Here is a 24,672-nt window from a genome sequence, read left to right as displayed (position 1 = left end):
TAGAGCTGGCCACTGGGCCAAACCGAGCAATCAGGGCAGAAGGGTCTTGGTCAGGGAGGTGACCAAGAACCTGATGGTCACTCTGACAGAGCTCTAGAGTTCCTATGTGGAGATGGGAGAACCTTCCAGAAGGACAACCATCTCTGCAGCACTCCACCAATCAGGCCTTTATGGTAGAGTGACCAGGTGGAAGCCACTCCTCAGTAAAAGTCACATGACAGCCCGCTTGGAGTTTGCCAAAAGGCACCTAAAGAAACAAGATTCTCTGGTCTGATGAAACCAAGATTGAACTCTTTGGCCTGTATGCCAAGCGTCACGTCTGGAGAAAACCTGGCACCATCCCTACGGTGAAGCTTGGTGGTGGCAGCATCACGCTGTGGGGATGTTGTTCAGTGGCAGGGACTGGGAGACTAGTCAGGATCGAGGCAAAGATGAACGGAGCAAAGTACAGAGAGATCCTTGATGAAAACCTGCTCCAGAGCTCTCAGGACCTCCGACTGGGGCGAATGTTCACCTTCCAACAGGACAACGAACCTAAGCACACAGCCAAGACAACGCAGGAGTGGCTTCGGGACAAGTCTCTGAATGTCCTTGAGTGGCCCAGCCAGAGCCCGGACTTGAATCCGATCGAACATCTCTGTAGAGACCTGAAAATAGCTGTGCAGCGACGCTCCCCATCCAACCTGACAGAGCTTGAGAGAATCTGCAGAGAAGAATGGGAAACTCCCCAAATAAAGGTGTGCCAAGCTTTTAGCATCATACCCAAGAAGACTCGAGGCTGTAATGGCTGCCGAAAGTGCTTCAACAAAATACTGAGTAAAGGGACTGAATACTTATGTAAATGTTATATTTCAGTTTTTTATTTGTAATAAATTAGCAAAAATGTCTAAACCTGTTTTTGCTTTGTCATTATGTGGTATTGTGTGTAGATTGGTGAGGGATTTTTTTTTTTAATCCATTTTAGAATAAGGCTGTAACGTAACAAAATGTGGAAAAAGTCAAGAGGTCTGAAAACTTTCCGAAGGCACTGTATCTTTTCCATAACCAAAAATATTGTATTTTCAGCTGTCTGAAGCTGGTGTACAAAACCGAAAGTAAAAGACACAAAAATGAAACTTAAGGCTGGGAAGCATAGAAATAGCACTTCTTAGACTTACTTTCAATGAGAATGTCAGATCTACAACTTAAATGTATATGTGAATTTGGTCGGGCCGCCCAAAAACGTACATATTGCAGCTTTAAAGTAACCAAGAAAATAGTTTTTCTTCCAATGTGCTAAGAATGTTCCAATGTTCCAGTTGTGGGAAGGTTCTATGCAAAATAACCATAGGACAACCAAGCTCTTACCAAGCATATTAAAAATATTATATTAAGCTCTAAGAAACATATGGTTCTCAGAACATTATGTGCTAGCTGGGGTAGGTCTCAAGGATAGCTTTAGAATTCTGAAAGAAAGGTTTTTTAAAGAGTGCGCTAAAATGATTGCGTCAAATCTTGTAGAGGGGGCTTGAATCTATTAACGATAAATACAACCAATGCCTTAGATGATGATTTGTATCATGTCATATATGCATGTTGAGAATAACATATTTATATTCTCTTATGAAACACAGTTATCAGTCACTCTAGGTTCAGTTATTGCTATATCCCTGTAAGTGGATACATTTAGCTCACATGTCCCCTTTTCACACTATCGTGCTAACCAGAAACATACTATGTTGGCTCAGATATTTTCTTTTTATACTGTCCTTTCCAGCACGGTTCCAGTGGGGGATGCCTAACCCGGCCAGCTCAGTAGGCTCGGCTTTAACAACGGCTGTTTCATATAGAGGAACAATGAACACACAGATTTCCTGTTTAGATTGTCTCGGTGGACTTCTAGGGCGAGTTCATTGTGTTCTTCCTGTGGATTGTCAGACATTATTTTTAATGCCTCTCCTGAGAGACTATTCTCCATAAACTCTTCCTCTTCACCGCAGCCCAGCCTCCCCTCACCAGCCCACTTGTAAAACAGACACACACGTTAGTCTAACTCATGTTTCCTCCAAGGCCCACTGGCCTGTCAGCCCAAAGCCTCAGCTAATCATTCAGCTTCCTTCATCCTTCTATTCTCCTCTCTGTCTGTGTGTGTGTTTAAAAACGGTACATTGGCAGATATAGGCCTGTATGTTTTACAATCACAATCAAACACCATGATTACAAAAATGGCCAGTGGTGAACAGCCATTGAATTAACTTATTAATGAAAAGAGAGTGGCCTCCCCTCCTACTGAATGACTTTGGTTCCCTCTTGGTAAATAACATTTTGAAACACAACACAGTGTAAAGATTAGCAATCCGGGACGTTGCAACCGCACAATCAACAACATTTTAAAGGGTTTGTTCAAGTACATTTGGGCCTTTGTGCACTGAGGTGGTTACTATAGTTGTCGATGAATGCTACACATGGGTGACATAGCTGTTTGTTTGTTTACTCAGCCTTGAGTTTAATTACTTTACTTTCCATTTGGATATGCAAATATAACTAGGACCTTTTTTTATTGATTAGTAATCTAAACCTTGCCTCACTGATAAGGGTTATGTCTAGCAATCCAATTTACTTCCAAATTAAACGACTACATATTTTGGGGACAAGGAGTGCGTAATTCGTAGTGTTTTCAAGTCAATTGCTTCTGTTTCTACCCACTTTCTCTTTCCCTTAAGGTAGAATTACAACAGAGGGAAGAGATGGGATGGATAACTCTGATTACTTTTTATTTTATTTTAAAAAAGTCTGGCACACATAACACACAAAATAACATGTACAAGCTTCTCACTATTAGACTACAGAAAAACACCCTTATACACAGTCACCAATACCCCCAACCTCCATAAAGTACCATCACATTGCATAATCACTTCAGCTCTCATCCTCTTTAAATTCAATATGAGCAGTGGTTAGTAGGGAACATCAGAAAACCATGTCTCTCCTTAACCCCAGGAGAAAATGTCTTACGAATCTAGATTATGCGACTACTAGTGACTTCTGCACAAGTGCTATCTAAGATTTACCCCTTGGTCTTTGAGACTTTAATCAACTCCCTCTTGCTCCGTGTGAGAACTATCTCTGATCATGGCCATTGATACCTAGCCTGTGTTTGATGCTGTGCATGTCTCTCTGCCTCCCTCCCTCATCCATCACAGTAAGTGTGAATGGCGGCCAGGTACAGAGCGGGAGGCTACTACTCTCAATCTCCCCACTATATGCTAGGTAATCTGTGCCAAGGCTGGCTTCCCTTCCCATTGGAGAATAGAGACACTGTGAGACAATGTGTTCTGCAGCTCCAGATGGGCAGTACAAACACAGCACATATACAGAGTCTCGCTCCCCTTCCCTCAGCAGATGAATTGGATTGGTAGATAGACTCCAGTAGGGTGCATGTTAGTATCAATGTAATAACCAATTGATTGTTTGTTTCCTAAAATTCATAAAAGTACATAAATCAAAGCAATTTGATTCATTCGAGTGATAAAAACATCAAATTTAATGACACTTATATACAACTAAAGCTATGAACAGCGTACACCGACACAAATGGACCCAGTGGACAAAATCTATAAGCTATGTGGCAGACATTGTCTCTGATTGGGTTAATACAAAAAACATCACATTGGCCCTGCCCACCACTCATTATTAACTACATAGTTTGGTTGCTTCGTACTCCACAGAGTTTGGTTGTCTGGCACTGAAAGCATGTAAGGAAGCCAGTATTCTGGTCACTTCAGAGCTGGACAGTTTCAGTCTGTGACGGAGCAGACATGAGAACAGGTCCATCGGCTGAGCCCCTGGAGGAGAGAGGCGGTTGACCCTGTAGCGGATCTCCACCAGCTGCAGCAGGGCCGAGTCCTGGGATCCCTGGGTGTACGGGTAGTCCAGCTGCAAGATCAGGTCCTGGATGGTGTCCGGGTCAAAGTGCATGCTGTATCCAAACAGCTGCATGCTGTTGATCTTCATGTAGCCCATGTTCTGGGATGAAGATGCCACCACGGGTTCCACGGTGCCCTCCGGTGATTCCAGGTACACTGTACTAGCGTTCCTGTGTCCCCCAACCTCTGGCCCTGGAGCCAATCCTGGCCCCGAATCCCTAATGCGGCTCCTCAGGTAGAAATGCACTGTCTCGAAAAAGCTCTTCCACCGGTTGCCCAGCGTCAAGGTCCAGTTGTAGCAGTCCAGGGGGATATCTAGCTTGGTCCGCTCCCAGTCAGGGTAGCCATGCTGGCCGATGGGCATGGTCCAGCTCTCTGAGTGGCTTCCCCCGAACGGGTTGACGAACACGGACAGCACAGGCTCCATCGTGCTGTTCTTGGTCAGGCACACCTGGAGCGCCACCCCCAGGAGCATGTGCACGCGGTTGGACTTGTAGCGGTTGCTCTTCAGCGTCAACAGCATCCTCTTCCGCCACGACGGGTCAAACCAGGCGTTGAGGCGCACGTCGTTGCTGACGAAGATGCCGTGCAGGGTGATGCGCGGGTCCCGGTGCTGGAGCAGGTAACACAGCTCCAGGTCCTGGAGGTCGCGGTCGCTCTCCAAGCCCAGGTAGGGGTCCGTGGGGTCAGGCACGGCAGGCCGGCACAGCCCCTGGCCCAGGGTAAAGCCCGGGTTGCAGCTGGAGCAGCGGGTGCGGTTCTCAGTGGAGCAGGAGGCGCAGCGGGAGCCCTCTCCTACGGAGCAAGGGATGGGGCCCTGGCAGGGAGGGTGGTGGTAGGGGCAGGAGCAGCTGCGGGTCTCCACAGAGTACAGGCCAATGTGGTCGTTCTCACTGCAGTACAGGAGGGACAGGGTGTAGCTCAGCCAGTAGCGGAGGGGTCTGAGGACAGAGGATAGAACATACTGTAGGTACCTTCTTTGTCACCTTACATTTTGATTTGTTAGTAAATTTACGTTTCTTTTGTTTTGGTCACTTTTGTTAGTCCATTTTCTTGTTTTCTGTCTATGAGATACAGTCAGGTCCAAAATTATTGGCAACCTTTATAAAGCGAAACAATAACCCCAAGCACACATCAATAGCCACAAAGAAATGGTTAATTGACTACAAAATCACCATTTTGCAATGGCCACCTCAATCTCCGGACTTGAACCCAATTGAAAACCTGTGATTTGAATTGAAGAGGGCAGTCCATAAGCACAGACAAAGGATATCAAAGAACTGGAGAGATTCTGTATGGAGGAATGGTCTAAGATCCCTCCCGATGTGTTCTCCAATCTCATAAAACATTTTAGAAAAAGGCTCAATTACATTATCCCCGCAAGAAGAGGTATTGAAAGGTGTTGTTAACAGGGGTGCCAATCATTTTGACCCCTATCTTTTTGAGAGAAACAAATATTACTTGTTAAACAAAATCTCTTTCTCTGAGCAATTGTATTAGTATAAAAACAAAAAAATTTGGCATACAATATAGCTCAGTATTTGAATTATTTATTTTATACAGTCTTATTTGCTCATCTTTATCAAGGGTGCCAATAATTTTTGACCTGGCTGTATGTGAAAAACATCTCATCAGACACAACAGGATTCATACTGCACATTAACAGCAACAATATCGTAAAATTGAGTGGGATAGGCAGAGCAGAAGCCCCATATCTGCTCTCGTAGGCTCAGCTGCTGGAATGTAAGCCAAATCAGACCAAATCTAGTCCTGAATTCCCAGAGTAGACAGGTGGTTGGCGATGGAGAGCCACACACACACACTTTTTTGTTCAATGTATGAATACAACATATACTAACAACTCAGTACAATTACAGAGCTATTAAAGAATGTAAAATATATGGGATTCTGATAAGGTTTCATGGGAACACATGCGAAAAATTGACCAGTCTAATCAGTCTGAACCTCCATCAAATCCCCCTTTATGACCAGAGAGGTGTGATAAAGCAGTGTAATTGGATTGTGGATTGAGGAAGCATAGCTTGCCTATGGCAGTAGAACTGATGGATTGCGCCATTTAGTTAATTTCCTCCACAAGAATGGCTATCAAAACAGAGCGGTCAGGAGAGAGGAATCCATCACAGTGAAGTTATGATAAAAGGAGAGCTGCCCTGGAAGGCTGGAGTAACTAATAATGGGTAGGCCAGGTAGCAGTGCATAGCACTGAACCAGGAGCCACAGTAGTCACAGTTCTAAAACCATTTATAGTCTACTCAGAAACAGTATTTTTAGAGTGGTCCCAGATCTGTTTATGCTATTTTGCCAGCCCCAGTAAGCACAAACAGATCTGGGACCAGGCTATCCAAATTATAATTTGAATGTTCTTCAGACTGTAGTTTTGACGGTTAACGTCAATGAAAATAGATACAAGCGGTTGCGTGTAATTAGTTACTTTAGAAGAGGCATGAGATAAACAGCAAATGTAAAAACGTTTGAATGTAAAAACGTTTGTTCTTCATACTCCTTTCTGAGTGTTGACATGCCACATTATCTGAATAATTATTGTGGCCTAGTATGTAGACCTACCACAACTCCTAAGACCACAACTCCTGAGCCCAGTGGTCTTAGAAACTTTGGATAAGAAAGTTGAAACGGTACGAATTGTACTGCAATAAACGACTGCCGGTCGCCCAACTATCCTTAATTCGGGTTTTCCCAGGTGAGACTCAATTTCTACCGTCAGCACTTCTTGTCTCCTTCCAAAACTTCTCAGCTTTTGTTTCCCAAAAGTGCCTTTCTTTCTCATACAGTGCATAAATCATTTGCATAATTACAAGACAAGGAAGTTTAGGGGGGACCTCGGGTTAATGGGCCCCCTATAAATACTCTGTACCTCTCCCTCTGCAGTACTATTCTGGGCTGATGGCGGCATCTCTTGCTAAGGCTGAAGAGCTTGTTAGCGGCGCGCCGTGCTTTGTCGAGGAGCTGGCCGCTCGTGGTCTCCAGCTGCCTATAGCGTTGGAGCAGACCCCCATCCATCGTCCACAAGTGCTCCACGACAGATGTGTTCACGGCGTAATGGATTGGCAACCTTCCAACAAAGCTTTGGAACTCCTCTGGAAGAAAAACAAAAGAAGAAAAAAAAACATGAATAAGGAAAGTTTTATTTTCTGGTGGCGAGGCGCATGAGCCATTGGGGAATAATAAGAATGTCTTAAAATGTGTCTGTTCTCTTTGTTTTTGTCTGTCCCAGAAAAGTAAACAAACCCAAGTATGAATAAACAACAGTGTGCTCAGAGGTACTGATTCAGGTTGTTCTAATTGTTTATTACTAGCTAGAGAACAGAACTGAAATTATTTAATTGGAGCAAAAATGTATCATATTTTATTAACCACCTGTCTGTATTGTGGAGTAGTGAGGGATGGTTATCGAACCTCAGTCATTAAATTGGTAATTTATCAGATGGTGAGTAACTTGGAGTGGGTGCAAAAATATACTTCCAGCTGTCTACAGTATCGAAGCAAGACCATTTAAATCGCCATGTTAACCTATTTTATCAAGATTTTTGTTGAAACAATGGTATTTCAGAGGTCTTTCAAAGGAGTGAGAATTCCATCAAGACACTTTTGTTATGTGAAGGTTTTAAACTAGTATGCACCCTTCTCCACGACCATATCTCAATGAATAATCGGACAATGGTGATTTGTATTATTCCCACACATATGAAAGCTTATTGAATGTGAGTCTGAATATCTGACTCCCTACATTCATCACTACATTGTCGCAAGTCATCAACAAGCTGGCTAAAGCAGAAACATACTGGCACCCAGGCTACTCAATTGTCGCTCATCACCAAGTACATTGGACTGTTGCATATTCAACTAACTCCAGTAAACACCTGATTCCACAAACTCCTGGTTGGCCAGTGTCCAAGCCTCCCTGAGGCGCAGCAGGTTGTTCTCCAGGGCCTGGAGGTCCGTCTGTGGACAGTTGCACTGTGGGAAGTCCGGGCTGCACTGGCACCAGCAGTCACTGGCCTTGCAAACAAACTGTCCCTCTGAGTTACAGCCGATGTAGCTGAGGGCTGCCTGGACGAAGCGGCTCCGCAGGTAGGCTGGTAGAATGACCTGGAGTCCTGGGGAGGCCAGTGAGGCATGGGTGAGTATTTTGCAGTGTATAAGAAGGCACGACAAACAGGCACTGCAGCCAAATTGAGGATACACCAATTACACCAATTACAGTCATCCAGGGGTTTGAATACGTTCCTTGTGGGTTAGCCTCGAGAGCCAATTCGATTCCAGATAGGAACTACTATCCCCTGTATTTGAGGCATTGGACCTCCTTAAGAATGCACCCCATATTGAGGCAGCTGTAGTAAGTTACTGTACAGTAGTCCCTCTAATTTGTTGGGAATAAATGTGTAAACCATGAAAGGCACACCTGACTCATTGATGTTCTTCCAGAGTGATACACCTGTTGACATTTGTAGACTATGCTTGTTGATATTTTGGCTGAGTACATTTTGTCTGTAGACTATGCTTGTTGATATTTTGGCTGATTACATTTTGTCTGTAGACTATGCTTGTTGATATTTTAGCTGATTATATTTTGGCTGTAGACCATGCTTGTTTTGTCTGTATATCTAGTTTCAGAAGTACCTTGTAACTGGATCTTGTTTTCTGGACTGTGGACCAGTACTGAGCTGATAGAGTCAAGGTTGTCATAGTTACTGCATCCAAGCGGGCCCGTCCTGGTTTCAGTCACCTGGGGAAAAAGGTAACAAATGAACTGTCAATGTTGAATGTTCATTAATTTACCCATGTTTTGTTTCCTGCATCAAACATCTGAGAAAGATTTATGCAAATATTCTGTGGATCTGAATTAGTTCTGAGCGATTAGTGCTTTTTGAGGTCGGTTCGGTTTCGGTTCGATGATAAAAAATGTATCACGGTTTTAGATTTTGGTTTTGATTATTTGGGTTGAATGCTGTAACAACAATAAAAAAACAATAAATAAAAGTCCCATGATGGTAGTGGTAGTGTTATTTCATTCCAAGTCATCATATAATCTCCATAGAGCTTCTGCCTATGCTGTCTGACAAAATCATTATTTTGTAGTTCTTCAAAGTATATAAGGCATACTACCTTTATGACTGCTGAATACCGGGCCCGTGTGCAGCTGCTCGGCCTTGGAAACCCACTTCATGAAGCTCCTGACGAACAGTTATTGTGCTGACATTGCTTCCAGAGGCAGTTTCGAACTCGGTTGTGAGTGTTGCAACCGACGATTATTATGCGCTACGCACTTCAGCACTCGGCGGTCCCTTTCTGTGAGCTTGTGTGGCCTACCACTTTGCGGCGGAGACGTTGTTGCTCCTAGACTTTTCCACTTCACAATAACAGCACTTACAGTTGACCGGGGCAGCTCTAGCAGGACAGAAATTTAACGAACTGACTTGTTGGAAAGGTGGCATCCTATGACGGTGTCACGTTGAAAGTCAATGAGCTCTTAAGTAAGGCCATTCTACTGCCAATGTTTGTCTATGGAGATTGCATTGCATTGTGGTCCTCTGTAGCTCATGGAGCTTGTAACGCCAGGGTAGTGGTTTCGATCCCCGGGACCACCCATACGTAAAAATGTATGCGCACATGACTGTAAGTCGCTTTGGATAAAAGCGTCTGCTAAATGGCATATTATTATTATTATTATGGCGGTGTGCTCGATTTTTTACACATGTCAGCAACGGGTGTGGCTGAAATAGCCAAATCCAATAATTTGAAGGGTTGTCCACATACTTTTGTATATATGGTGTATGTGTGTTCTAGTAGTGTCCTCATTAAAAAAGAACATCAATCCTTGTTAGAGTGAAAAATATAATAATCTTTCAATGTTAAATCTCTCATACTGACTCATTCAATCTTATTCTGGGTATTGAATTATTGTAACAACAATGAAAATCAGTACATTCATCTAAATTAAACAAAAAGGGTTGGTGGAACTATTCATTTTAAATAGCATACGTTTGATTGGTGACTTACTGTACAGTGGTGGTGGAGAGTTCGTAATTAATATATTTCTGGGTGATCATGCCGCATGTATGTGGCATCAAATGTATGCTATTTAAAATAATAGTTCATCCAACCCTTTTGTTTTATTTAGATGAATGTACTGATTTTCAGGTCACTCACAACTGATTACAGTGTCTTACTTGAACTATTCTATAACGTAATAAATCATGATATACAGTCAGGTCCAAAATGACTGGCACCCTTGATAAAGATGACCAAATACAACTGTATAAAATGAATCTTATAAATACTGATCCTTGATATCCTTTGTCTGCGTTTATGGACTGCCCTCTTCAATTCAAACCATATGTTTTCAATGGGGTTCAAGTTCGGAGTCTGAGATGGCCATTGCAAAATGTTGATTTTGTGGACAATTAACCATTTCTTTGTGGATTTTGTTGTGTGCTTGGGGATACTATTTTTGCTGGAAGATCCACATGGGGCCAAGTATCAGCCTCCTGGCAGAGGCAACCAGGTTTATGGCTAAAATGTCCTGGTACTGGGTAAAGTTCATGATGCCGTTGACCTTAACAAGGGCTCCAGGACCAGTAGAAGCAAAATAGCCCCATAACATCAAAGATCCACCACCATATTTTACAGTAGGTATGGGGTTCCTTTCTGCTTATGCATCCTTATTTCGACGCCAAACCCACCACTATTGTGAGTGGCCAAAGAGCTTTATTTTTATGTCATCCAACAAATGTAAACGTCTGGAGTTTGCTAAACGCCATTGGCACTTCGATTGGAACTGGTGCTTTGGTCAGATGACATGAAAATAGAGCTCTTTGGCACACCAGTGGTGGGTTGTGTCAAAATAAGGATGCATAAGCAGAACAGAATACTATACCTACTGTAAAATATGGTGGTGGATATTTGATGTTATGTCTATATTTTGTTGTTATGGGTACATATTATTTACCGACAGAATCCTGTCCATCCCTTGAATATATAATTGGAACACATGTTGGTACAGCCTGATGGAAGTCGCATGCAATTCGTATCACTTGAACATGTTAATTCTCAGCAGTTTTCATCTTAAGATAGACCATGATAAACTATTCTACAACTCTTACATATTGAATCGGCACAGCAGGAGTCCGACAATAAGGAAAATCAACACGCTACACTGCGACTACTTTACATAAATAAAAGATCAACAATAAAATGTCACCAGCAGCCTATCCACTTGCCTCCCCCACAGAAAAATAGAAAGAAAACAAAACAAAGTCCCGACAGCAGCAGCACAGGTTTAACTGTTTGACCTCCTATACTGTAGTAACCTATTCTGTAGTAAACGACACTATCGGTCAAAAGTTTTAGAAAACCTACTCATTCAAGGAATTGTCTTTATTTTTACTGTTTTCTACATTGTAGAATAATAGTGAAGACATCAAAACTATGAAATAACACATATGGAATCATGTAGTAACCAAAAAAGTGTTAAACAAATCCAAATATATTTTATATTTGAGATTCTTCAAATAGCCACCCTTTGCCTTGATGACAGCTTTGCACACTCTTGGCATTCTCTCAACCAGCTTCACCTGGAATGCTTTTCTAAAAGTCTTGAAGGAGTTCCCACATATGCTGAGCACTTGTTGGCTGCTTTTCCTTCACTCTGCGGTCCGACTCATCCCAAACTCAATTTGGTTGAGGTCGGGGGATTGTGGAGGCCAGGTCATCTGATGCAGCACTCCATCACTCTCCTTCTTGGTAAAATAGCCCTTACACAGTCTGGAGGTGTGTTGGGTCATTGTCCTGTTGAAAAACAAATGATAGTCCCTTCTAAACCCAAACCAGATGGAATGGCGTATCGCTGCAGAATGCTGTGGTAGCCATGCTGATTAAGTGTGCCTTGAATTAAAAATAAATCACATACAGTGTCACCAGCAAAGCACCCCCACACCATAACACCTCTTCCGCCATGCTTTACGGTGGGAAATATACATGCGGAGATCATCCGTTCACCCACACCGCGTCTCACAAAGACACGGCGGTTGGAACCAAAAATCTCAAATTTGGACTCCAGACAAAAGGACAACTTTCCACCGGTCTAATGTCCATTGCTCATGTTTCTTGGCCCAAGCAAGTCTCTTCTTCTTATTGGTGTCCTTTAGTAGTGGTTTCTTTGCAGCAATTCAACCATGAAGGCCTGATTCACGCAGTCCCCTCTGAACAGTTGATGTTGAGATGTGTCTGTTACTTGAACTCTGAAGCATCTATTTGGGCTGCAATTTCTGAGGCTGGTAACTCTACTGAACTTATCCTCTGCAGCAGAGTTAAGTCTGGGTCTTCCATTCCTGTGGCGGTCCTCATGAGAGGCAGTTTCATAATAGCGCTTGATGGTTTTTGCGACTGCACTTGAAGAAACTTTCAAAGTTAATTAAATGTTCCGTATTGACTGACCTTCATGTCTTAAAGTAATGATGGACTGTCGTTTCTCTTTGCTTATTTGAGCTGTTCTTGCCATAATATGGACTTGGTCTTTTACCAAATAGGGCTATCTTCTGTATACGCCCCCTACCTTGTCACAACACAACTGATTGTCTCAAACGCATTAACAAGGAAAGAAATTCCACAAATGAACTTTTAAGAAGGCACACCTGTTAATTGAAATGCATTCCAGGTGACTACCTCATGAAGCTGGTTGAGAGAATGCCAAGAGTTTGCAAAGCTGTCATCAAGGCAAAGGGGTGGCTATTTGAAGAATCTCAAATATAAAATATATTTTGATTTGTTTAACACATTTTTGGTTACTACATGATTCCATATGTGTTATTTCATAGTTTTGATGTCTTCACTATTATTCTACAATGTAGAAAATAGTAAAAATAAAGAAAAACCCTTGAATGAGTAGGTGTGTCCAAACTTTTGACTGGTACTGTATATATATGATGACGTTGGTAGGTGTTGTAAAACTTTTTACCGGTAATGTATATTGCATATAGTAACCTATTCTGTAGTAAGATATATTGTATATAGTAACCTATTCGCATCTAACTTCAACTCTGTCCAGAGGCAGAGGGCAGTCGAGGGCCTCTTACCCTGATGGCAGTGGAGGCGATCTGGAGGTGGTGGAGCCGGCGCAGTGTGCTCTCCCTGTCGGTGAAATAGGAGGCAGCCAGCTGGTGAAGAGCCTCCAGGGTCACCGCCCCCGCCATGGCCCCTGTACCGTTGTGTCTGCTGCCCTCAGCTCCAGCCCCTGGTTCCGGGTCGCGGCTCAGCTTCCTCTTATCCACAAATATCGTCAAGGACTCCTCCCCTGATTACAAAGCAACAGGAAATGAGGAAATGTGGGACTGAGCGGCTGAGCCAGAGACGTTAATCAATGGTAATTATCTCCCATCTCTCCTTCAGAGAGGTTCCATTTATTCAATGACTGTGTTGAAGAATGATAATGGGCAGAACATGTGATGTATGTTTAATTTCATCCCAGTTCAACAACCATTACGCACATAACATATACAGTTGAAGTCGTGAGTTTACATACACTTAGGTTGGAATCATTAAAACTCGTTTTTCAACCACTCCACAAATTTCTTGTTAACAAACTATAGTTTTGGCAAGTTGGTTAGGACATCTACTTTGTGCATGACACAAGTAATTCTTCCAACAATTGTTTACAGACAGATTATTTCACTTATAATTCACTGTATCACAATTCCAGTGGATCAGAAGTTTACATACACTAAGTTGACTGTGCCTTTAAACAGCTTGGAAAATTCCAGAAAATGATGTCATGGCTTTAGAAGCTTCTGATAGGCTAATTGACATAATTTGAGTCAATTGGAGGTGTACCTGTGGATGTATTTCAAGGCCTACCTTCAAATTCAGTGCCTCTTTGCTTGACATCATGGGAAAATCAAAAGAAATCAGCCAAGACCTCAGAAAAAAAAGTCTGGTTCATCCTTGGGAGGAATTTCCAAACGCCTGAAGGTACCACGTTCATCTGTACAAACAATAGTACACAAGTATAAACACCATGGGACCACGCAGCTGTCATACCACTCAGGAAGGAGACGCTTTCTGTCTCCTAGAGATGAACGTACTTTGGTACGAACTTGTGAAGATGCTGGAGGAAACCGGTACAATAGCCACAGTAAAACGAGTCCTATATCGACATAACCGCTCAGCAAGGAAGAAGCCACTGCTCCAAAACCGCCATAAAAAAGCCAGACTACGGTTTGCAACTGCACATGGGGACAAAGATGGTAATTTTTTGAGAAATGTCCTCTGGTTTGGTGAAACAAAAATAGAACTGTTTGGCCATAATGACCATCGTTATGTTTGGAGGAAAAAGGGGGATGCTTGCAAGCCGAAGAACACCATCCTAACCGTGAAGCACGGGGGTGGCAGCATCATGCTGTGGGGGTGCTTTGCTGCAGGAGGGACTGGTGCACTTCACAAAATAGATGGCATCATGAGGAATGAAAAGTATGTGGATATATTGAAGCAACATCTCAAGACATCAGTCAGGAAGTTAAAGCTTGGTCGCAAATGGATCTCCAAATGGACAATGACCCCAAGCATACTTCCAAAGTTGTGGCAAAATGGCTTAAGGACAACAAAGTCAAGGTATTGGAGTGGCCATCACAAAGACCTGACCTCAATCCTATAGAAAATGTGTGGGCAGAACTGAAAAAGCGTGTGCGAGCAAGGAGGCCTACAAACCTGACTCAGTTACACCAGCTCTGTCAGGAGGAATGGGCCAAAATTCACCCAACTTATTGTGGGAAGCTTGTGGAAGGCTACCCGAAACGTTTGACCCAAGTTAAACAATTTAAAGGCAATGCTACCAAGTGCTAATTGAGTGTATGCAAACTTCTGACCCACTGGGAATGTGATGAAATAAACAAAAGCTGAAATAAATCATTCTCTCTACTATTATTCTGACATTTCACATTCTTAAAATAAAGTGGTGATCCTAACTGACCTAAGACAGGGAATTTTTACTAGCATTAAATGTCAGGAATAGTGAAAAACTGAGTTTAAATGTATTTGCCTAAGGTGTATGTAAACTTCTTACTTCAACTGTATACATCACATCCAAACTGTATAATTTCCAAGTTACATTTGGAATCAACCGCTTCTGTTGTAGCTAAGTTACTGAATGTACAGTGGGGAAAAAAAGTATTTAGTCAGCCACCAATTGTGCAAGTTCTCCCACTTAAAAAGATGAGAGAGGCCTGTAATTTTCATCATAGGTACACGTCAACTATGACAGACAAAATGAGAAAAAAAAATCCACAAAATCACATTGTAGGATTTTTAATGAATTTATTTACAAATTATGGTGGAAAATAAGTTTTTGGTCAATAACAAAAGTTTCTCAATACTTTGTTATATACCCTTTGTTGGCAATGACACAGGTCAAATGTTTTCTGTAAGTCATCACAAGGTTTTCACACACTGTTGCTGGTATTTTGGCCCATTCCTCCATGCAGATCTCCTCTAGAGCAGTGATGTTTTGGGGCTGTCGCTGGGCAACACGGACTTTCAACTCCCGCCAAAGATTTTCTATGGGGTTGAGATCTGGAGACTGGCTAGGCCACTCCAGGACCTTGAAATGCTTCTTACGAAGCCACTCCTTCGTTGCCCGGGCGGTGTGTTTGGGATCATTGTCATGCTGAAAGACCCAGCCACGTTTCATCTTCAATGCCCTTGCTGATGGAAGGAGGTTTTCACTCAAAATCTCACGCTACATGGCCCCATTCATTCTTTCCTTTACACGGATCAGTCGTCCTGGTCCCTTAGCAGAAAAACAGCCCCAAAGCATGATGTTTCCACCCCCATGCTTCACAGTAGGTATGGTGTTCTTTGGTGTTCTTTGGTGTTCTATGGTGTTCTTTGTCCTCCAAACACGACGAGTTGAGTTTTTACCAAAAAGTTTGACCATATGACATTCTCCCAATCCTCTTCTGGATCATCCAAATGCACTCTAGCAAACTTCAGACGGGCCTGGACATGTACTGGCTTAAGCAGGGGGACACGTCTGGCACTGCAGGATTTGAGTCCCTGGCGGCGTAGTGTGTTACTGATGGTAGGCTTTGTTACGTTGGTCCCAGCTCTCTGCAGGTCATTCACTAGGTCCCCCCGTGTGGTTCTGGGATTTTTGCTCATTGTTCTTGTGATCATTTTGACCCCACGGGGTGAGATCTTGCATGATTATCAGTGTTCAGTGGTCTTGTATGTCTTCCATTTCCTAATAATTGCTCCCACAGTTGATTTCTTCAAACCAAGCTGCTTACCTATTGCAGGTTCAGTCTTCCCAGCCTGGTGCAGGTCTACAATTTTTTTTCTGGTGTCCTTTGACAGCTCTTTGGTCTTGGCCATAGTGGAGTTTGGAGTGTGACTGTTTGAGGTTGTGGACAGGTGTCTTTTATACTGATAACAAGTTCAAACAGGTGCCATTAATACAGGTAACGAGTGGAGGACAGAGGAGCCTCTTAAAGAAGAAGTTACAGGTCTGTGAGAGCCAGAAATCTTGCTTGTTTGTAGGTGACCAAATACTTATTTTCCACCATAATTTGCAAATAAATTCATAAAAAATCCTACAATGTGATTTTCTGGATTTTTTTTTCTCAATTTGTCTGTCATAGTTGACGTGTACCCATGATGAAAATTACAGGCCTCTCTCATCTTTTTAAGTGGGAGAACTTGCACAATTGGTGGCTGACTAAATACTTTTTTTCCCCACTGTATGTCTCAGACACTGAGAAGTGTAGGTTTTGACATGAAAGAGTTACACGAAATTCCCTTTGCAAAAACACACTTCTTCTTAGTCTAAGATATCTCCAAGGGAACAATACTGCTGTGATGCGGGTCAAGTAGGAACCAACGTTCGGAGCCTCCCTTTACTGTACCTCCCAGCGTGGCGGACAGTAGGAGGTGAGTCCCGTACTTCTTGATGATGCTCTCAGTGATCCTGCGGAGTGTGGGTCGCCGCCCAAGCTGCCTGACCGTATGCATGAAGTCAGGGTCGAGGGGCGGAGCCAGGCCGCCACTGCTGTCACGCTTCTCCACCGCCAGGCTGTTGACCTTCCATCGGCCAAACTCCCTGGAAACAACGTCACGTTAACACGTTTCATACATTAGTTGATTGAGCTCTTGATTTGTGGAAGGAGTTTTAACTTTGTGAAAATATCACATTAAACTAAATAGGCTGTTGAGAACATTTAGTTGAATGTAATTGTGGAATGGGAAAACATTTATTCACAGACAAACCCCAATGCAGACAGACACAACATTTGCAGACAGACACAGTATCTCTCTTACTCAGACTCTGACAGACTGCCATTGGCTAATAGATAGTAGGTCACTCTCAAGCCACATATGTTCACAGGTCTGCAGGGGTGTTTGAGATGGTAGGACCTTGTCTTGTAATTGTGTTGTTGTTGCGCCTTTGCCTTATTTCATTGTAGCAATGGAAAGAAACCTCCATTGCGCAATGTCTTTGCTTAGCTGATCTCCACAGTACAATACTGCTACTGTAGCATGAGTCCTTATGAGAGAGTCCAATGCAGCACTATAAATGCATAATAAGTGCTATAAATTGTCAATGTGACCATGAACTACTATATGCCAGAGGGCCCATAAACCAGTGCAGCGACCCTATACGCATGGGTAACCATGAACCACAGCTTATCCTGAACCAGATCTGACTGACCGTGAAACATCTTATGACCTTGAGCCATTTAGAATGCAATTAGAAGCCTTTCAGGAAACCATAGAAATGCTTTGACTATGAGCACTTGGGGTATCCATAGCAACGCAAATAAAGTGCATTCGGAAAGTATTCAGACCCCTTGACTACATTTTGTTACGTTACAGCCTTATTCTAAAATTGATTAAAGAGTTTCCCCCCCTCATCAATCTACACACAATACCCCATAATGACAATGCAAAAACAGGTTTTTAGAAATGTTTGCAAATGTATTAAAAATAAAAAACAGAAATATAACATTTACATAAGGATTTAGACCCTTTACTCAGTATTTTGTTGAAGTACCTTTGGCAGCAATTATAGCCTTCTTGGTTATGACGATACAAGCTTGGCACAACCGTATTTGGGGAGTTTCTCCCATTCTTCTCCACAGATCCTCTCAAGCTCTGTCAGTTTAGATGGAGAGCGTCACTGCACAGCTATTTTCAGGTCTCTCCAGAGTTGTTCGATCGGGTTCAAGTCCGGGCTCTGGCTGGGCCACTCAAGGCCACTCAGAGACTCCTGCGTTGTCTTGGCTGTGTGCTTAGGGTCGTTGTCCTATTGGAAGGTGAACCTTCGCCCCAGTCTGAGGTCCTGAGCGCTCTGGAGCAGGTTTTCATTAAGAATATCTCTGTACTTTGCGCCGTTCATCTTTTCCTTGATCCTGACTAGTCTCCCAGTCCCTGCCACTGAAAAACATCCCCACAGCATGATGCTGCCACCACCATGCTTCACCGTCGGGATGGTGCCAGGTTTCCTCCAGACGTGACGCTTGGCATTTTGGCCAACGAGTTCAATCTTGGTTTAATCAGACCAGAGAATCTTGTTTCTCATGGTCTGAGAGTCCTTTAGGACTCTAAGCGGGCTGTCATGTGCCTTTTACTGAGGAGTGGCTTCCATCTGGCCACTCTACCATAAAGGCCTGATTGGTGGAGTGCTGCAGAGATGGTGGTCCTTCTGGAAGGTTCTCCCATCTCCACAGAGGAACTCTGGAGCTCTGTCAGAGTGACCATCGGGTTCTTGGTCACCTCCCTGACCAAGGCCCTTCTCCCCCAATTGCTCAGTTTGGCCGGACGGCCAGCTCTAGGAAGAGTCTTGGTGGTTCCAAACTTCTTCCATTTGAGAATAATGTAGGCCACTGTGTGCTTGGGGACCTTCAATACTGCATAAATATTTTGGTACCCTTCCCCAGATCTGTGCCTCGACACAATTCTGTCTCGGAGCTCTATGGACAATTCCCTTGACCTCATGGCTTGGTTTTTGTTCTGACATGCACTGTCAACTGTAGGACATTATATAGACAGGTGTGTGCCTTTCCAAATCATGTCCAATTAATTGAATTTACCACAGGTGGACTCCAAATCAAGTTGTAGAAACATCTCAAGGATGATCAATGGAAACAGGATGCACCTGAGCTCAATTTTGAGTCTCATAGCAAAGGGTCTGAATACTTATGTAAATAAGGTATTTCTGTTTTTTTTTTATTTTAAATACATTTGCACAATTTTTTTTAACCTGTTTTCAATTTGTCATTATGGGGTACTGTGTGTAGATTAATGAGGGAAAATTTGTATTAATCCATTTTAGAATAAGGCTGTTATGTAACAAAATGTGGAAAAGGGGAAGGGGTCTGAACACTTTCAGAATGGACTGTATGTTCATAATTTTATATCACAAAGCCCTTGTGATTCACCGTTAACTGTTTGTGATGACCATTAGTTGCTACGTACAGAGTGTACTGACACGTGTCACATCGACATCAAGTGTTGCATACACAGTCACATCCCATTGGGGACATGCAAAGTCTAGCATTCTTAAGACGCAATTCTCTCTCCAGTCTCTACAGTCAAGTGTCCTACTGCTCCGTCCTCATGGGAGGCAATCAAATCACTGCCACGAGTAACGATCGGCAGAGAAATAATTGAGGAATAAGGCCAGTGTGGAGGATGTCATTACATCCAATCATCGTAACGAGAGGCAGACTGCAGTGCCTCCCGGGTGTCACTTGATGGGCACTATAGATTGCACCCCGGCGTTAGCCTGCGGTCTTATTCACCAGTGAGCACTTATGGATGGGAAGCAGGGATACTACGCTACACTGGTGGATAATAGTCTGACAGCTTCCTGTTCAAGACCCGGGGCCATGTGTAATCATGCGGAGAAACGGGAAGGCCCCCCCGGGGGAAATGGAGAATGGGTCGATAGGAAAAACGGACACCAGCGGTCTGTCGGTTCAATCACTTGTAACTGTAGGGAATTCGCTGTTAATCCACATGGTTACGTCGCTATGACTATATTCCAATCCAAACAGAGGATGTTGCAAAGTCGGGGCTTCATCTCAATTGAACAGATGCCACGTTGCTTTTTCTCCCTCCTTTAGAGACAATTCAAATCAGTAGGAGCTGTTCAGGGAGAGCTATTTTGCAATAATAAACCATGTACGACAAGTGATGGGACTCTGTGTGCTCTCAGAGAAGACTTCAGCATTCTCAGAGCCAGTAAAAAGACTCCTTTATCTGGCTTACCACAAGAGGGAGAACAAGTATTGAGCCAGAGTGGACCAGCAGGACCATATTTGTACTGAACAAAAGTATAAACGCAACACTCAACAATTTTACTGAGTTATAGTTCATATAAGGAAATCTGTCAATTTAAATACATTAATTAAGCCCTAGTCTATGGATTTCACATGACTGGGCAGGGGCGCAGCCATGGGTGGGCCTGGGAGGGCATAGGCCCACCCACTGGGGAGCCAGGCCCAGCCAATCTGAATGAGTTTTTCCCCAAAAAAGCGCTTTATTACAGACAGAAATACTCCTCAGTTTCATCAGCTGTCCGGGTGTCTGGTCTCAGATGATCCCGCAGGTGAAGAAGCTGGCTGCAGTTGTGAGGCCGGTTGGACGTACTGCCAAATTCTCTAAAACAACGTTGGAGGCGGCTTATGGTAGAGAAATGAACATTCAATTTGAGATAAATAATATTTTTGTGCATATGGAAAATGTTGGGGATCTTTTATTTCAGCTCATGAAACATGGGACTAACACTTTACATCTTGCGTTGATATTTTTGTTCAGTATAGTAATGTCATTATATTGTGAGCGGCAGTGGCACAAGGCTAGCATCATCCAATACTTTCCAATGATCATATAAAGTTCATTGGAAGTTTGAGCAGTACAAACACTTCACTTTCAAAATACTAAAATGTAAAATGTAAAAGAACTCACTTCACCTTCCATTTATTCCAGACCATTTAGTAATGTTTCAGACTATATAGCTTTTCTAAAACAGTCTGTATCCTTTCTGATACATGGCATGGACCAGAGTGGAGAGTGTATTCAACCAAGTACAACCAACCCAAAAGTTAGTATAATGTTAAGAGCACAGTGTAACACATGATCTTAATTTCAATTTCCACTAGCTCTGCAGACACCATACCCATCAATGCGAATTGTGGTGGACATCCAGTGTATGTTTACTTACATCAGTGTTGACGTCTGTATTGACGCTCTCATGGATTTGCATGTCCTTGGTGAATGTATGCCGTTGAGACACTAATAAACAGTGACTTGACATCAGTGCATTCAATGAGAGGACTGAATTATAGCATATAGTGCATTCGGAAAGTATTCAGACCCTTTTCCCTCAATAATCTACACACAGTACCCCATAATGACAAATTGAAAACAGGTTAAAAAAAATTTGCAAATGTATTTAAAATAAAAAAAACAGAAATACCTTATTTACATAAGTATTCAGACCCTTTGCTATGAGACTTGAAATTGAGCTCAGGAGCATCCTGTTTCCATTGATCATCCTTGAGATGTTTCTACAACTTGATTTGGAGTCCACCTGTGGTAAATTCTATTGATTGGACATGATTTGGAAAGGCACACACCTGTCTATATACTGTAAGTACCCACAGTTGACAGTGCACAGTAGGGGCTCCTGAGTGGCGCAGTGGTCTAAGGCACTGCATCGCAGTGCTAACTGTGCCACTAGAGATCCTGGTTCGAATCCAGGCTCTGTCGCAGCCGGCCGCGACCGGGAGACTCATGGGTGATGCACAATTGGCCCAGCGTTGTCCAGGGTAGGGGAGGGAATGGCCGGCAGGGATGTAGCTCAGTTGATAGAGCATGGCGTTTGCAACGCCAGGGTTGTGGGTTCGATTCCCACGGGGGGCCAGTATAAAAAATATATATATATGTATTCACTAACTGTAAGTCGCTCTGGATAAGAGCGTCTGCTAAATGACTAAAATGTAATGTAAAATGTGCATGGCAGAGCAAAAACCAAGCCATGAGCTCAAGGAATTGTCCGTAGCTCATTGTCCAAGGCACAGATCTGGGGAAGGGTACCAAAACATTTCTACAGCATTGAAAGTCTCCAAAAACACAGTGGCCTTCATAATTCTTAAATGGAAGGAGTTTGGAACCACCAAGACTCTTCCTAGAGCTGGCTGCCCGGCCAAACTGAGCAATCGGGGTAGAAGGACCTTGGTCAGGGAGGTGACCAAGAACCCGATGGTCACTCTGATAGAGCTCCAGAGTTCCTCTGTGGAGATGGGAGAACCTTCCAGAAGGATAACCATCTATACAGCACACAACCAATCAGGCCTTTATGGTAGAGTGGCCAGACTCCACAGTAAAAGGCACATGACAGCCCGCGTGGAGTTTGCCAAAAGGCACCTTAATTCTCTCAGCCCATAAGAAACAAGATTCTCTGGTCTGATGAAACCAAGATTGAACTCTTTGGCCTGAATGCCAAGAGTCAAGTCTGGTGGAAACCTGGCACCATCCCTACGGTGAAGCATGGTGGTGGCAGTATCATGCTGTTGGGATGTTTTTCAGCGGCAGGGACTGGGAGACTAGTCAGGATCGAGGGAAAGATGAACGGAGCAAAGTACAGAGAGATCCTTGATGAATACCTGCTCTAGAGCGCTCAGGATCTCAGACTGGGGTGAAGGTTCACCTTCCAACAGGACAACGCCCCTAAGAACACAGCCAAGACAACGCAGGAGTGACTTCGGGACAAGTCTCTGAATGTCCTTGAGTGGCCTAGCAAGAGCCCAGACTTGAACCGATCGAACATCTCTGGAGAGACCTGAAAATAGCTGTGCAGCGATGCTCCCCATACAACCTGACAGAGCTTGAGAGGATCTGCAGAGAAGAATGGGAGACACTCCCCAAATACAGGTGTGCCAAGCTTGTAGCATCATACCCAAGAAGACTCAAGGCTGTAATCGCTGCCAAAGGTGCTTCAACAAAATACTGAGTAAAGGGTCTGAATACTTAAGTAAATGTGATATTTCATGTTTTCTTTTTGTATAAATGTGCAAACAAAAACCTGTTTTTGCTTTGTCATTATAGGGTATTGTGTGTAGATTTATGAGGGGGGAAAAACTATTTAATCTACTTTAGAATAAGGCTGTAACGTAACAAAATGTGGAAAAAGTCAAGGGGTCTGAATACTTTCCGAATGCACTGTATATACAAGTGTCCTTTAAAAAACAGTCACAACCACAGTGCTGTATGTTAAAGCACAGCTTCAAGAGAATAATATGCCATCCGAGAGTTGAGAATCACATGCTATAGGAGTGAAGTGTTGTTCAGAGAGGGAGACGTGCCACAGAATAGCCTCGCTTGTGTAGAGCTACAGCAGAGGTAGAGAGAGGGGTGGAGAGAGAGAGAGGGGTAGAGTGAGAGAGAGAGATATCACCTGTAGATCTTGTATCTGGTGGTGTAGCCCTGCTGGTATCTCGCCACAGACTCTGTGAACTCCAGGGAGTCGTGGAAGGGCCCTTTGCCCGACAGCAGCCAGCCCATGGGCCCAGCATCACTGGGTCCGGCCGAGGCGCCAGCAACCCCAGCCCAGGTCCAGCAGCAGCACAGGCCCAGAGCGACCCCCTCCCATAGGAGCAGCACAGGCACCTGTCTAAGACCGATACCCTGGCAGCTCATGCTTCACCCAGCGACTCCTCATCCTCTCCAAAATGTGTCCTGGGGGACAAACCATTTGGGGAAATTTGCAAATTAGGGAATGTTAGCCTACTTTCATTTTATAAGCCTAAGTATTGTACTGTATATGATATTGCATGAAATTGTACTACACTGAGATATTTGATATATTAAGGAAAGATAGAAAAGGAGAGCTATAATAAATTCAATATAAAAAACGAAATAAATAAGTACATAAATAAACATTAACATTCCTATGCAATTTTCCATGCATTTCCACATTCTTACAGTTGCATGCAACTTTTGAATAGATAGTCCTTATATTGTAAGAAAATATGCTTGGGTCCTTACCTGATATTTGACAGAGTGTGAAGACCAATTGTGTTTATGTTTAATGAATCAGAGAGATCTGGGAGTTGCACGAGCCGTGATAAAAGGTATTTTCATGCTCCATGTGGTCATAATATGAAATAAATTCGCTCAACTGCCCGTGTTAGAATTGATGCGAATACCAAACAAGGGAAAAAAACTTTTATTTTTCCTGTCAAACTTGTTGTTCGCAGAAAAAGATATCTTCTGAAAAGAAACTACTTTATATTCCAGAGCACATAAATCCAAATATTGGAAGGCTCCTCCGTAGATTGCAGGTGGATCTCACATGTGCCTTGTGCAACAACTTCAGCCACAAAACAGACGGGAAGAACTCTGGACGTGAGTAAAAATAGCGGTCAAATACAATAATTCACAATTTGTGAATTGAATACGCGTTTTTTAAACTTCCTTATTTAATTTAACACTTGCTGACTTCATTTGTAACCCCTAACGTTCCAGCATCGGGTGCACAAATAGCCTGATCATTCATTATCGGAGTTCAATTCTCCTAAGCTCAGGCAGTTGCTGCCTCGCTCTTCCAGTATCAGTTGTGTGAATGATGGAGGGGGGAGCAGATTTTTAAAATGCAAACGGAGAGAGCTCCGTTCTAGCCAAATGAAACATTGTGCACCATGCACATTGATGTATTTCAATTGTAATTTCATTATTG

General features: G+C 43.2%; 1 protein-coding gene across 1 annotated transcript; it reads right to left on the bottom strand.

Annotated features, from left to right (window-relative positions):
- Positions 1–3,672: 3,672 nt before the first annotated feature.
- On the bottom strand, positions 3,673–23,633 carry LOC311150553 (BMP/retinoic acid-inducible neural-specific protein 3-like; the record flags this gene model as incomplete). Its single annotated transcript, XM_084188031.1, has 7 exons — positions 3,673–4,846; positions 6,799–7,021; positions 7,805–8,041; positions 8,565–8,670; positions 13,019–13,236; positions 16,838–17,031; positions 23,392–23,633. The coding sequence occupies 7 exons, from the start codon at positions 23,631–23,633 to the stop codon at positions 3,673–3,675; spliced, it is 2,394 nt and encodes a 797-aa protein (XP_084044157.1).
- Positions 23,634–24,672: the final 1,039 nt, after the last annotated feature.

The sequence above is a fragment of the Coregonus lavaretus genome, assembly GCF_964263955.1.
Source record: "Coregonus lavaretus genome assembly, chromosome: 23".
Taxonomy (NCBI): domain Eukaryota; kingdom Metazoa; phylum Chordata; class Actinopteri; order Salmoniformes; family Salmonidae; genus Coregonus; species Coregonus lavaretus.
Note: the sequence above shows the minus strand (reverse complement) of the source record. Positions and strands in the feature narration are given on the sequence as shown.